Source organism: Haliotis asinina, chromosome 8, assembly GCF_037392515.1.
Source record: "Haliotis asinina isolate JCU_RB_2024 chromosome 8, JCU_Hal_asi_v2, whole genome shotgun sequence".
Taxonomy (NCBI): Eukaryota; Metazoa; Mollusca; class Gastropoda; order Lepetellida; family Haliotidae; genus Haliotis; species Haliotis asinina.
This window is the reverse complement of record NC_090287.1, coordinates 16,600,404-16,613,467: the sequence shown is the minus strand read 5'-3', so window position 1 is coordinate 16,613,467 and position 13,064 is coordinate 16,600,404. Positions and strand designations below refer to the sequence as shown.

The 13,064-nt window shown below is 38.2% G+C and overlaps 2 protein-coding genes across 2 annotated transcripts in view; one reads left to right on the top strand and one right to left on the bottom strand.

The window, feature by feature from the left end:
* The window catches only part of LOC137293735 (putative lipid scramblase CLPTM1), a 28,453-nt gene extending 28,062 nt beyond the window's left edge, over positions 1–391 (bottom strand). Inside the window, exon 1 of the mRNA XM_067824447.1 lies at positions 265–391. Coding sequence (XP_067680548.1) covers positions 265–372 — 108 coding nt within the window. The 5' untranslated portion in view covers positions 373–391. The remainder of the gene's footprint in view (positions 1–264) is intronic.
* Positions 392–641: 250 nt separating this feature from the next.
* On the top strand, positions 642–12,671 carry LOC137293734 (menin-like). Its single transcript, XM_067824446.1, has 6 exons — positions 642–1,077; positions 2,703–2,855; positions 6,305–6,489; positions 9,909–9,949; positions 10,405–10,629; positions 10,995–12,671. The coding sequence occupies exons 1-6, from the start codon at positions 663–665 to the stop codon at positions 12,061–12,063; spliced, it is 2,088 nt and encodes a 695-aa protein (XP_067680547.1). The 5' UTR covers positions 642–662; the 3' UTR covers positions 12,064–12,671.
* Positions 12,672–13,064: the final 393 nt, after the last annotated feature.

Sequence of the window (13,064 nt, the reverse complement as noted above, 5' to 3'; positions counted from 1 at the left end):
TGATCGAAAGTGATTCGTTAAATTATATCTTGCGTGTGTCCCTCCACCAGCCATGTTAGCGGCTAAAAATCGCCAGCACACCATTTGACTGAACAAAATGAATTATAACTGATTTATGATTCAGAAAGCATAATGAGCGAAACTGCGAGAACCAGGGCAGGTATCCATGAGTAATCAGCAATGAAAAAGCGTCCGCGAGACTTCGATTTCTCATCGTGAGTCATACAACTGAGACACATCTAGAGTCAGAAGAAGTAGCTGAACCTGGGCAGACTGGTCGGTTCCAGTTTGGACTTGAGTTCCATCCCCATTCCCAGTAGAAATGGGTGATGAACGTTCCACGGCATTTTCAGTACTCGTGTTTTCAGCCATCTTGTTGAAGTACTCTCCAAATTACCTGAAATGATAGTATGAACTAAACCAAGGAATATTTTTATCAGACAGTGAAAGAAATTGTAAGGAAGACTTTTTACATAAATATGAAGTCTACCTTCCGTTAAATCAAAATCATTTATCTTGGAAATGTCACTAACATGTAATAATATTTCGGTTCTTTGCTAGTAACTTGTTGTCGCTAGTTTCCGACAACCTTCGAAAAGCGGAAGCAAATTTTACGGAAAGATCCGAACGCCGGCCGATGAGAGCCGATAAGCGGCTTCAAGATGGCGGGCTTTCGGGATCGCGAAAAACAACATTTCCCTCTACAAAGTATTCAATCTGCTGTCGACTTATTTAAAGATCAACTGGAAAATTCTGAAGAGCCCAATTTGGCATTATTGTCAATTGTGTTGGGATGTATTGAAAATACACTGACACTCAACAGAGCAGTGTCATCACGGGACGATAAAGCCAAAGGTTTGGAACCGATCTTTCCTGTGATCGAACTTTCTACTGTTGAAGCGCTCTACACTAAATTTGTGACACTTGTCAAGAGCTCTGTAGATCTGTCAAACAACACTGGGGAGTATTCCTCACGAGAGTTAGTGAAGAAGGTATCGGACGTTATTTGGAGTTCGCTAACGCGCAGTTACTACAAGGATAAAGCACACCTCCAATCTCTCTACAGCTTTCTGACGGGTGAGTACCTCGTATGCGATCTCAGTGTATGGCCAATCTAATTAAAATTGTATGTATTTTGATGTACCAGTGTAAATTTTAATCATTTATCTACGAAATCCTTGTGACTAAATGAGTTGCCATGATGTCGTTTTTTTACAGTCTTGATTTTGTTTATACACGACACCTGTCAGTTTGCGCGCAGTAATTCCAGTGCGCAGCCGGTGCACTACCATTTGCCAATGACGATTCACACAAGCAGAGTCTATCGATTGAGTAAAGAGTTCCTCATTAACATATTGCTATATTTTAATATTATAATGAAGCCGAGGTCGGTGATGGCGCACATCTTAGTTATTGATTGGTTTGGTTAAGTGTAGAGATACTGGTATATTCCGTAACTGGGAAGAGAAAAGGCCTTCATTAGATAGGGTTGTAATTGATATTTGGTTTCCGTTTTCTACCATAAACATTGGTCATATGCACATAATTAAAGTTTGACAATATTAAATAGTAAATCATTCTTATTCTTAAATGATTTCCTGAAAAAATATTCTGTGTATCGATCAGTATGTGTAAGAATGTAGTGTCCATTGTTATTACATAGATGTTCATAGCTTTATGGGGGTTCCAAGTCATGTTAATCTATTCTGTAGACTTTAGCTGAATATAATTAATAAATTATAGCCTTGTTGAGTAAATATAACTTTCATGAGATCAGCACTGTTTTAAAGTGCATTCTAAAGTATTAGTTTATCATGAAGTTTAATTATCTCAGTGTTCTTAAACAAATCTACCCTGCAGATCTTGGTTATGCATGATATGAAATATGTATGCTATTACACTGACATTTCCTTAACTTCTAATTTGCAAACAATTTATTATTCTACTTCAGATAGTTAGAGGTCCTTTAATCCAGAGTTCTCTCCCTTATACTGGATCCTGAGCTTGTCAAGGTGTCAGTGTAGAAGGAGTACCTGTAAAATTTGCTCCATCCTATATTAGTTAGAATGTGTTGGTTTTAAGAGAAAGAATGAGAGACAACAATTTGAAGCTTGAATTTAAATCATTTTGTTGCTTAACATGTTTTAGGCAGGGGATGAAAATGAAAGTTAAGTAAAGATTTTAAGTGTTGTGATAGCAACGTTGGCCATATTTACTGCTTATTAAAAGATTTGACAGCATATTGTAGTTTGTACTCTCTCCGGTGTTTTGTTTTCTAAGATATGTAACTAAAATGTTTTATAAGTTACATATGAATTAAAATCAAATTCCCTGGTTTGACTCCAGAATATGCCATGCCAGTTACTCATGTTGCTAATAACAGAAGCAGTTGTTATTCATTTCTCTTCAGCATCCTTGTGTATTTATTACAGAAATACAAAGTTTAATCAATTAAGATGTCTTTAGCAGAACAGTGTATGAGTGGAAACTTGATTTGGTCTGAGCTTCCAAGAAAATTCAAATTCTATTCATTTAAGAACTTTATGAACTTGTTGGTTGAATGTCCTGATCTCACACCACCTCATCAATAGAGTTTTGTGCTTGTGAAAACCAGTTTTCAGCATCACCAGGCCACTATTAATTCCTGCAAATGATTGAACAAGAATCATGAATAAAATTCACCTTTTATTCTTATTCCCCAGGAAACAAACTTGACTGTTTTGGTGTGGCATTTGCGGTCGTTGCAGCCTGTCAGGTTCTGCGCCTGAACGATGTACACCTGGCACTGTCTGAGGACCATGCATGGGTTGTGTTTGGGAAGGATTTGGCTGAGTCCGCTGAAGTCACATGGCATGGTAATTAACAGGTTCACTCTGGTTGGGGACAGTATTTTCAATGAAAATGCAGAAATAAATGTCATAATTTCTGCATCAAAATATGAATTGCCTCTGACAGAAATTTGGGTTGTGTCCCTTCGTCGCAAAATATTTGAAAATGCCACATCAAAAAAAATACAAGTGTGGCCTATGTATATGTCAAGGTAGAGACTGCAGTTTGGTAGAATCAGAGATTCTACCAGTAGAAATTGCAATCGGAATCTCTACCAGTAGAGATTGCGATTGGGGTCACTGCTGGTTGAGTCTCCGATCCTGCTGGTAGAGACTACAGTCAGAGTCTCTACTGGTAGAATCGCTGATCCTACTAGTAGAAACTGCAATTTGTGTCTCCATTCAATTGTCCATTTTCAATTCAGCTGGTAGAAATGCTGATTTATCTGTGGGAATAATAATATGCCTTTTACTCAGGTATAGACTGTTTCCAGTTACAGATACATATATTACAATATACATATCATACTTACAAAACAGGTAACAATGAAGATAGCAACTGAACAAAAATATGCATTTTACTCAGGTTTAGGTTTCCAGTTACAGATACATTTATTACAATATTCACATATCTTTTTATACAGGTAACAATGAATATAACAACTGTACTAAACTTTATTTTGACATAAGTTAGTTGTGCTTGTGTGACACTTTGTAGAACATTTTACTCTTTGATTTTTACAACATCTGTTAGCTATGCAGCTACCCTTACAAGCACATACATTTGACCCATTTGACATTTGTCCGTTCTGGGAGGACAGGTGTAAGGCAATTGCCCAATTGGATATTACCCACCTAAGAATATTATTGCCTGGTCATTTCCCCACCTCACTGGAAAGCAGTGTCTTTATACTGATTACTGATCATTAGTTGAATTACATCTGAATGAATTCGAACTTTCTGTTTTTGAATGAGATGTTGGAGTTGGGGGAATTACAGACAGCACGCATTTAAAATCTCACTGTAAACAATATTAAAATAGTAATTCACTAAGTTTTTCCTGACAACTAAAAGATCAAACAACATCCTGAAAAAACTGAATTTTTCCTACAACCAACACCAGCATGTAAAGAAGGTGTGACACATTGTTTTATGTTTACATTTTATGACACATGAAAATAAATTTTGGTTTTTCTTTTCTTCTACTGATAGGGATTGTGATTGTATAGGTTATTTTATATAATCAGAGTCTTTACCAGTAGAGACTCCAATTGCAACCTTTACCATGTGTCTACTGGTACAGACTCTGATCGCAATCATCCTGGTAGAATCTCCTATTCTACCAGATTGCAGTCTCTACCCTGAAGTATAGATAATGCATTAAATGTTGTTACCATTCGCTGCAGTCTCACAAAAGACTATTGCATGAAGCAGTCTAAATCTACATGCAGTAACATCCCTGACTGGTTGTTCTAATAAGTTCAGCCAGTGAAAGTGTGTGTTTCAAAAAATCTTTCATTTGGTAACTTTGATTTGGATTTTTGTTAATGATTTAACGAATGATAATGCCTCAGAAAAAAATTTACGAGCTTATGAAAATGAGTTTATAAACCTACAAATTATGTAAATACATTTAGCTGAAAAGTTCAAACTCCCAAATTTAAAAGCAGCCCACCTAAAATTGACCTGGTGGGGCACTTGGACCTTTCTATCAAGCATCTGGGCCCACCCATATTTAACCAGGCCCACCCCAAAAAATTCCTTGGTTTATCCCTGATAGTATCTCATATGGGATATTATCTAGCCTCATGTAAGAATGTCAAGTTTTGATTGGTCCACGTGACTCTGATAAAATATCATGTACATCCATCACGATCCGCCAGCGGGAGTATAAAAGTCGTATACTCCTGCTGCAAACGTCATATCACCCCACTACGCCTCTGTGACGACGCGAAGTGAGAAAAGCGTGCATCGACAAGCCTTTAGTAACGTGCGGTACATTGAGGTCAAATAATCAGCTGGTGTCAACATGGCAGCAAGTCGATTGGATGCATGTTGTTTTGATTTAGTGAAAACATTCACCAAGATAAATGCGTTATCACATCGTGTCTCGGGAAATACAGGGTTTTATCAGTCCCTCGTGAGGTATTCCCCTTGCCTCCGGCCTCCACCTTATAAGGCTCGGGAAATACAACCTTACTCGGGACTGATAAAACCCTGTATTTCCCGAGACACAATGTGATAACTTGTATAATACACATGGGAACTGTCACCAGCATCCCTTGATGATGACATGTCAAATCAGATGGCACGTGAAGTTCTGTCAAGGATGTGATAATTAGTTTCAGTTTTGGTTTTGATTTGCTCTTCCTGAAGGTAGGCATTTAGATATTTCTGATGGATGTTATACAAAGAGTAGGTGATATGAGTTGAGGATAGGTTGAGTGTTGTTGGTTGTTTACATTTGAGACACTATGAATGTTACTGACACCCAGGATTTAGATTGTAGTGAGAATCTGAGTTAAATGTGATCAAATCTTCATTTGCTAATTATTGCCATGATCTGGCAGAATTATGGACATGCATGGAACAAGGAAGATAAACCTGGATAATTAAAGTCAACACTTCTGTACTAAGTGTGATATACATTGGGCAAGGTTGTGGGTCAGTCGGTCATGGCCTGTCCAGTAAATGTCTGGGAGGAAAGTAACACCTAGGAAAGTGGATATCACATTGTCATCCTTTGTCAGTCTTCTGTCGTCACAAAATATATTCATTATTGAAAAACTGAAATTACTTGTCCATTAGTCTTAGAATTAGCCAGTAGCTGTCCAAACAGGATTTTTGAATGTTGGATATGATAACAAGAAAATAGATTTTTCTCAGTGAAGATGAATTGTGAATGATACTTATTAACCCTAGGCCAGTACTTACTTGATATATCTTTACTGTTATGTTATTCTGGTAATTGGACAGTGGGCTCTCATACAGATGTGAGTGTGGTAGGGTAGCCTAGCGGTTACAGCGTTCGCTCCTCACAGTGAAGATCTGAGTTCAATTCCACAGATGGGCACAACATGCAGTGTCCATTTCTTATGTCCCTTGCTATGATTTTGCTGGAATATTGACAGCAGTGGCATAAAACTGAACTCACTCACTCACTCACTCACTTACGAGGAGATACAGGATGTAAATCATAGTGTGATTGATGATATGTTCATGCTGTAAGCCACTAGCCTGACTCTTTCAGGCCACAGTGATATACAGAGGTAGCTGCATTTTCACTGACTATGACATAAAACATTCAGTCATTCATGCACCTTAATCTCTTTAACATAACTAGATCTGGGAGAAGATGCTAGCCGTTGGCTAGTGACCATTTTAATCATTTAAATCATCTATTGATATTTTGGTTGTTGTTAGAACTTCTGCGTTTTTTATCCTTCAGTCTTGTCATGTTATTTATGTTATTCTAGGCAAGGGCAACGAGGACAAGCGAGGACAGCCAATCAACATTGGCGTTACAGAGAAAAGTTGGTTATACCTGAATGGCCAGCCAGTGGTGTGCAGCCGACACATGGAGACGGCAGCAATTGTGTCAGGGATAAATCCCTCTATAAATGCCACCATGGACAGTGTGGAGATGGGTTCTCTACAGCAGGTATGTGCGCACACTATTGTTGGGAATTAGTTGAAATCTCATAATTTATATGATTTGTGATTCGATACCAGTGAGGAAGAATTGAAAAAATATGGTTAGCAATATGAGAAACTGATTGATTGCTGGTTGTGCGGTCACTGCAACCAATCTTCTATTATTTCAGTTCATCGGAATTCTTCTAGCATTCATGATGTCAAGTTTAGACTCTTTCAGATCTTTATGTCTTATTCAAGTAAATTTTAAGTCATCAATATTTCTAACATAATTTTGTTTAACATATAGCTATATGATAAGAATGGTTGATAGGAGACAAAACAAAGGCATGGAAATGTAAAATATGCAAAATCATAGTTAATATGGTGGACATAAAGCATATGTCACGTCAAGTATTTGAAAGTGAAATGTATTGAAACTCTAGTGTTATAATCATGTTCAACAGGACCAGAGGGGATGTGAAATAAAAAATGTTGCCTAGCAACATATGGTGTTGGTAACTGAAAAGATCTGGTGGCTTGTTTTATTTGGATGCCATAGTACCCAGCTGACATCGATTGTTGCTCACAATACTGATACCTGAATGTTTTGGTCCAGAATGTATTATTTACACTCTGTTATCATAAATAGCTTGAAAGCAGATAGACCAAGAGAATTCCTATATACAAAGCACATCACAAGGGTTAAAAAATCCCATGGCCCGGCGCCCGAGACAAGTCAGTTTTCATTTCAGGCAATCAAATAATGGTATCTTACTTGTTCGTGGGATACTAGATAATTTACGTTTACAGTTTCAAACTGCAAATAAAAATTGGATTTCATTTCATATCTGCTCAAAATGTTGCTATTCCATTTTGCAATAACGTAGAGTTACCTTTCTTTGCTATTTATTACTTTTCGATAAGTCCAGTAAACATTAGCACCAAATACCATGATGACTTATTCTTTCATAATGTCACCATCATGATTTTAGGTCATAAAAATCAGGGCAAGTGCAAAATTAGTGAGAACAAGTTACTTTCAAGTCACTTGCCTTGTGGCAAGTGGCCTTTTTATATAAAAAAAATTGAACCCCTGCGTCAGCAATTTAATGGGGGCTATTTCTTTAATTTTGTGTTATTATATTAGACTGATCATAAAAGATACTGTTCAGACAACTTGCAAATGTTTATCCTGTGTGTAGTTTTATCAGAGGAACATACGAGTATAGGATTTCTTTGGAATGAAAAAATATTAGGATCATGTCAATGACCAGGAAAGGTGGACGTCACCAGGATCATATCATGTTGTACTTCGTGCTATGATCGCCTTTTCCCTATCATATCTAGAAGTTAAAGCATTCTCTAATGATCAAAGTGCTGGTGTGATACCAGTGAGGCCAGGTGTCTTCTTTTAGCACCTGTCATTCTGCTGGAATTCTGAAACCACCAAATTCAGTGGTTCTGTCTTTTTCATTGTTGGCCCATCTTTATGAATCTCTTAATTTCCCAAACTAACTACATTTGAGGATTTTGTTGTGGAGGGACAGGTTTTACTTTTCAGCAGAAAGACCTCTTCCCGGGTTTTACTTTTTGTTACTTAGACCGCTTACTTGTTACCTACCCCTACCCTACTACCCTACTACCCCCCCACCCCCCCGACGTGTAATGCAGGGGGATATAGTTGGCGCCTCGTCTGTCTCTCCATCCGTCCGTCTTTCCATACATCCTTCCGTCGGTTCATAATCATTTTGTTTCCGGAGCATAACTCAGAAACCATTCAATATTTTTAGACCAGACTTGATAGATATAATAATCTCAACCTATACTTGTGCCTTTTGCTACAGAGTTTTTGCATCTTTATTTTTTTTTTTTTCCATGGAACATTTTGGTGTTAGTCTGATGGTGGGGTTGGCTTCGTTTCTGGAGCAGAACTCAAAAAAACGTTCTATATTTTTCAGCAAAACTTAGTAGATATATCAGTCAGAACTTAAAGTGGTGCCTTGTGCTATTTACAGGTTTTTGTGATTTATTATTTTCTTGGTTTCCATGGAAACGTTTCGGACTTTGTCTCAAAAGTGAGAGGTGTGTTTCGTTTCTGAAGTACATATCAAAAAGTTCCAAATATCTCTCACCAAAACTTGGTAGATATATGTGGCAGACACCAACGTGGTGCCTTTTGCTATTTACAGATTTTTTAGGATTTATAATTTTCTGGGTTTCCATGGAAACATTTTGGACTTTAGTCTCAAAATGGACGGAAGGGCTTCGTTTCTGGAGCACGACTCAAAAACTTCTAAATATCTTTCTGCAAAACTTGGCAGATATGTAGGGGAGACCCTAAGGTGGTGCCTTTTACTATTTACAGATTTTGGTGATTTATCATTTTCCTAGTTTCCATGGAAACGATTTGGACTTAGTCACAAAATGGAGGGATGGGCTTTGTTTCTGGAGCACAACTCGAAAACTATTCAATATCTTACAGCAGAACTTAGCATATATTCGAGGCAGACCACAAATTGGTGCCTTTTGCTATTTACAATGTTTTGGCATTTTTATTTTTCCTGGTTTCCTTGGAAACAATTCTGACTTCGTTTCCAAAGCACAGGTGGAAAACCATTTGATATCTTTCATCAGATCTTGACAGATATATGAGACAGATCTTAAAGTGGTGCCTTTTGCATATGGCATTTATATTTTTCATGACTTCCATGGAAATGATTCAAACTTAATCTGAGAAAATGTCAAGTAACTGTCAGATGCTTTGTCCTTTCAAATATGTGGGGGGCCAGGGGGATATGTCATCTTGTGATGACTCTTGTCTTAACTTTATATCAACATCAACATCATACATGACTGTTCGAAATCAATTGAAAATTATCGTTCATGATTAACCTCTAGGTACAAATGTTTTCTCAAGCGAGATTGAAACCCCATGTCTCAGATTTGTAGGCAGACGCTCTATTGCACAGCCACCAGGCCGACGAAGGTGGTGGGATTAAATAAATTATCGACTTACAGTTACTGTCATTAAATTCAGTTATTGTTGTGTAGCTTCATTAAATGATCATTGTCATTGGTTGACAATATAAAACCATCGGGGTCAGGAAATCCCTCCCCCTATGGTTTTACATTGCCTACCAAAACCGAGGAAAAGTGTTTCTCATATTGATGAATCATTTCCTCTTCTGTGAACTATTTCTCTCATTCTCTCTTCTATCTCTCCGCGTCCGCACGCCCTCCCAAAATCCTTTATTTATAGAAGTAGTTGACTGTACTGTAATTGTTCTAGTCATGACATTTGGAATAAAAGAGTGCTACATTGTGTCTGATCTGTGAAAGTGTTATTAGATATTGGCACACACAGTTATTACATTAGTGTAAATTTGAAATTGATTTTAAAGAAGGCAAATATGCTTTTCACATGTTTTTGTTCTCTCTTTTCAGGAATTACTGTGGCTCCTTTATGACAAAGGTCATCTAGCAAAGTAAGTTGAATCCATTGTTGTAAAACTGTATTCTACCATTACCTAAGTAAATACTGGATTGTTATTGGTTAATCAAAGTCATTCAGAGGTATATAATCCAACACAGTGTGTTTATCTTCTAATTATACTTTCTCTGTGTACAGTTGACTGATGTTCATTTGATGCTCAACCAAACAGTAATAACATAACATAACCCATGAAGGTTAGATAAGGATTGGATCCTCGGCAATGTATGCTCATTGTACTAGATGACTAGTGGGATCGTGCAGTCAGGCGCATTGACTTGGTTGATGCATGTCATTGCACCCCATAGATCAATGTTCATGATATCAATCCTTAGACTGGTCCAGGCTTGATTATTTACAGATGACCATTTTGTTCTCTGTTTTCATAATGGTATGGATCACATAATTAAATGTCACCTTCAGTCACTGAAAGATTAAAGCTTATTAAAGGTATCCCATGGCTCTTGGGAACTTAGGAGATTTGGAGGAGATATCTACCTCACCTGGTCGTCCTCCACCTTTGGAACTTTTCAAGGAGGCCATCACATCATGCAAGAAGAATTACAACAACCAACATGTCTATCCATACACATATCTCGGGGGCTTTCTGTACAGGAAGAAACACTACAAAGACGCCATACAGGCGTGGGCTGAGGCTAGCTCTGTTGTGAAGAGGTAAGTGTTGCTCAGTTTCTGTCATTGTGTCCATAACAATGCCATATGTAAAAATTAGGCCAAGTCTGCAAAGTGTTTGATTTAGGCTGCTTTGAAGTCTGTTCTTTTAAGATCGAATTCAGAGTTCCATATTCAGGGCAGGGTGGAGCCCCTTTTTCGGTAATCACCAAGCACAACTTGAATGTAGAAAGCAATATTAACAGTAGCTTTCTCCTCAGTGTTTAATCATTTTGGCAGTAAGTAAGTAAATGCAGTAGTATAGCTATCTGAAAGCTGAACCATGATGACTTTTCATGCATGTCTGTTCTGCCCACCTGCCAGAACTACACTGTATGATATTGTTTGACACTGGTTGTTTTTTGCAGCTTCAACTACAACCGTGAAGATGAAGAGATATACAAAGAGTTTTTAGAGATAGCCAATGAACTTATTCCGATCATTGTCAGAAGCGTTGCAAGTGAATTGCACAGAAATTCAGAGAATCGTCCACTTCTTCAAGATCCTGAGGTATACAAGGACATCTTACGCTTTTATGACGGCATCTGTGAGTGGGAAGAGGGAAGTTCCACACCAGTGCTCCACGTAGGCTGGGCACAGCACTTAGTGTACACGCTGTCCAAGTTTGACCCCCGTGTTCGATGTTTCTTGGATGTTGGTGCTTCTGATGGAGATGATGATGATGAAGAAGAAGAGAACCAAGAGCCAAAGACAAAACGTGAGTCCACACGAAGAGCATCACACAGCGATGGAACAGGTCCTGTTGGTAGAGGGCGACGTGGTCGGAAGAAGGCAGCAAATGATGCTGAGACAAAAAATGAAGTGAAAAGTAATGGAAATGGGGTCAGTGTGAATGGGAAGAGTGACGATGATCAAATTAAATCAACCATCGAGGAACTTGTTTCCAAAGTCGGAGAAGAAGGACAGAATGACACTCCCAATCCAAACATTGCAGCTCTAGCTCAGGCGTGTAGCGAGTCTATTTTGAACAAGGACTATTTATTGGGAGGGGGTGAGCCATTCACAACAACAGCAACTGCTATAGCCACATCAACCTCCTCCGAGCCCAGAGTAGAAATTAATGAATTTCTTAGTACCAAGTCGAATGGTACACCCTTCATGGGGCTGACTGTTGAGACCATGTTGAAAGCAGAAAGCCCTGCTGATATGATGTTGTGCAGAAAGGAAACTGATTCTCAACCAGCATCAGATGACCTTGGGACCAAGGTCGACATTCTTGCAAGCTTGGACCCAGTTTCATTGTCTCTCAGGAGTGAGAAGATGAAGGGCTTGAAGAAGTTGCTAACGTCGTCAAAGCTGAACACAAGTGCGATAAAATTGCAGCTAACTGCACAGTCACAGGTGCACCTGAAACACAGTAAACGTGGAAGTGAAGCCGAGATGGCGTCTATGAGGAAAAGAACTAGAAGGGAATGAACCCTTCCATATTTCAGGAATCAGATGCTGAATTGTCTCCTCTTGAACTTGGTGTTCATTTTCAGTGGCCATGTTATCGGTGATTCGTAATGTATAGTGCTCCTTGGTGCATATCTGTCGGTGTTCATGTTCAAGTACAAGAATTAAGTAAATGTAATAGTTTGACAAAACAGGCAGGAACTGAAAGAGAGACTTGCTTCAAAACTGTGCACCCACTTCTGCCGTGTTCCCTTCTTTAAATCAGTGCTACATGAGAAACTAATACATTGTCTGTGTACAATTTTGATTAGTGAGAACCATATGAGTCATATTTCAGTCAGCACAAAAAGAAACAAACAAATTAAGCCTACCCTTTTTGTACAAGCACTTGCAGTTTGCAGATGCATAGTTCCTCTTTGAGACTGCAAGTTTCTGGTATGATAAATGCTGAAAGACTTCAAAGTTTAAATTCCTTATCGGGACCCTTGGATATCCTGTGTCACACCTTTTTTTCTTTTTCTTTTTTTCTATATTTTTTTTTTTTTTTTTAGTGATCACCTGCAGTCACGGTCTTCTGCAAAGCTGTATTGTTTAAATAAACAGATGGGTGGACCTAATATAAACAAAAATGTTTTAAGCTTCTTAACTAAGTGATATCCACCATATTTTTACATTTTAGACTTTTACTTCAGAATGTGCTGGTTTTCCAAAACGTTTTATTCATTGCTGTCTCTCACTTCAGTGTTTTACCAGTTTCTTCCCATCATGCCATACTGTATATATTTGTTGCCATGGTTTCAGTGTTTATTTACACATCTTAGTTGTGATTGATGGAGAGATGGATCTTGCTCTATACCCTATTGTCAGTGCTGCCGAGGAATTTGTGTGTAAAGGTGTATCCGTGAAACAACTTCAATATTTATATGATTCTGTAGCATACAGTGCTGAAGTTACATGACCTGTCATCCAAGTTGAGGCTGATCATCTGAGGGATGTTGCTGTCCACGTTACACAAATCTCCA

Coding starts and splice junctions, on each gene's coding strand:
- LOC137293734 (XM_067824446.1), top strand. CDS start 663: ATGGCGGGCTTTCGGGATCGCGAAAAACAACATTTCCCTCTACAAAGT. Junction 1,078..2,702: donor TCTCTACAGCTTTCTGACGG/GTGAGTACCTCG, acceptor CTTATTCCCCAG/GAAACAAACTTGACTGTTTT. Junction 2,856..6,304: donor CGCTGAAGTCACATGGCATG/GTAATTAACAGG, acceptor ATGTTATTCTAG/GCAAGGGCAACGAGGACAAG.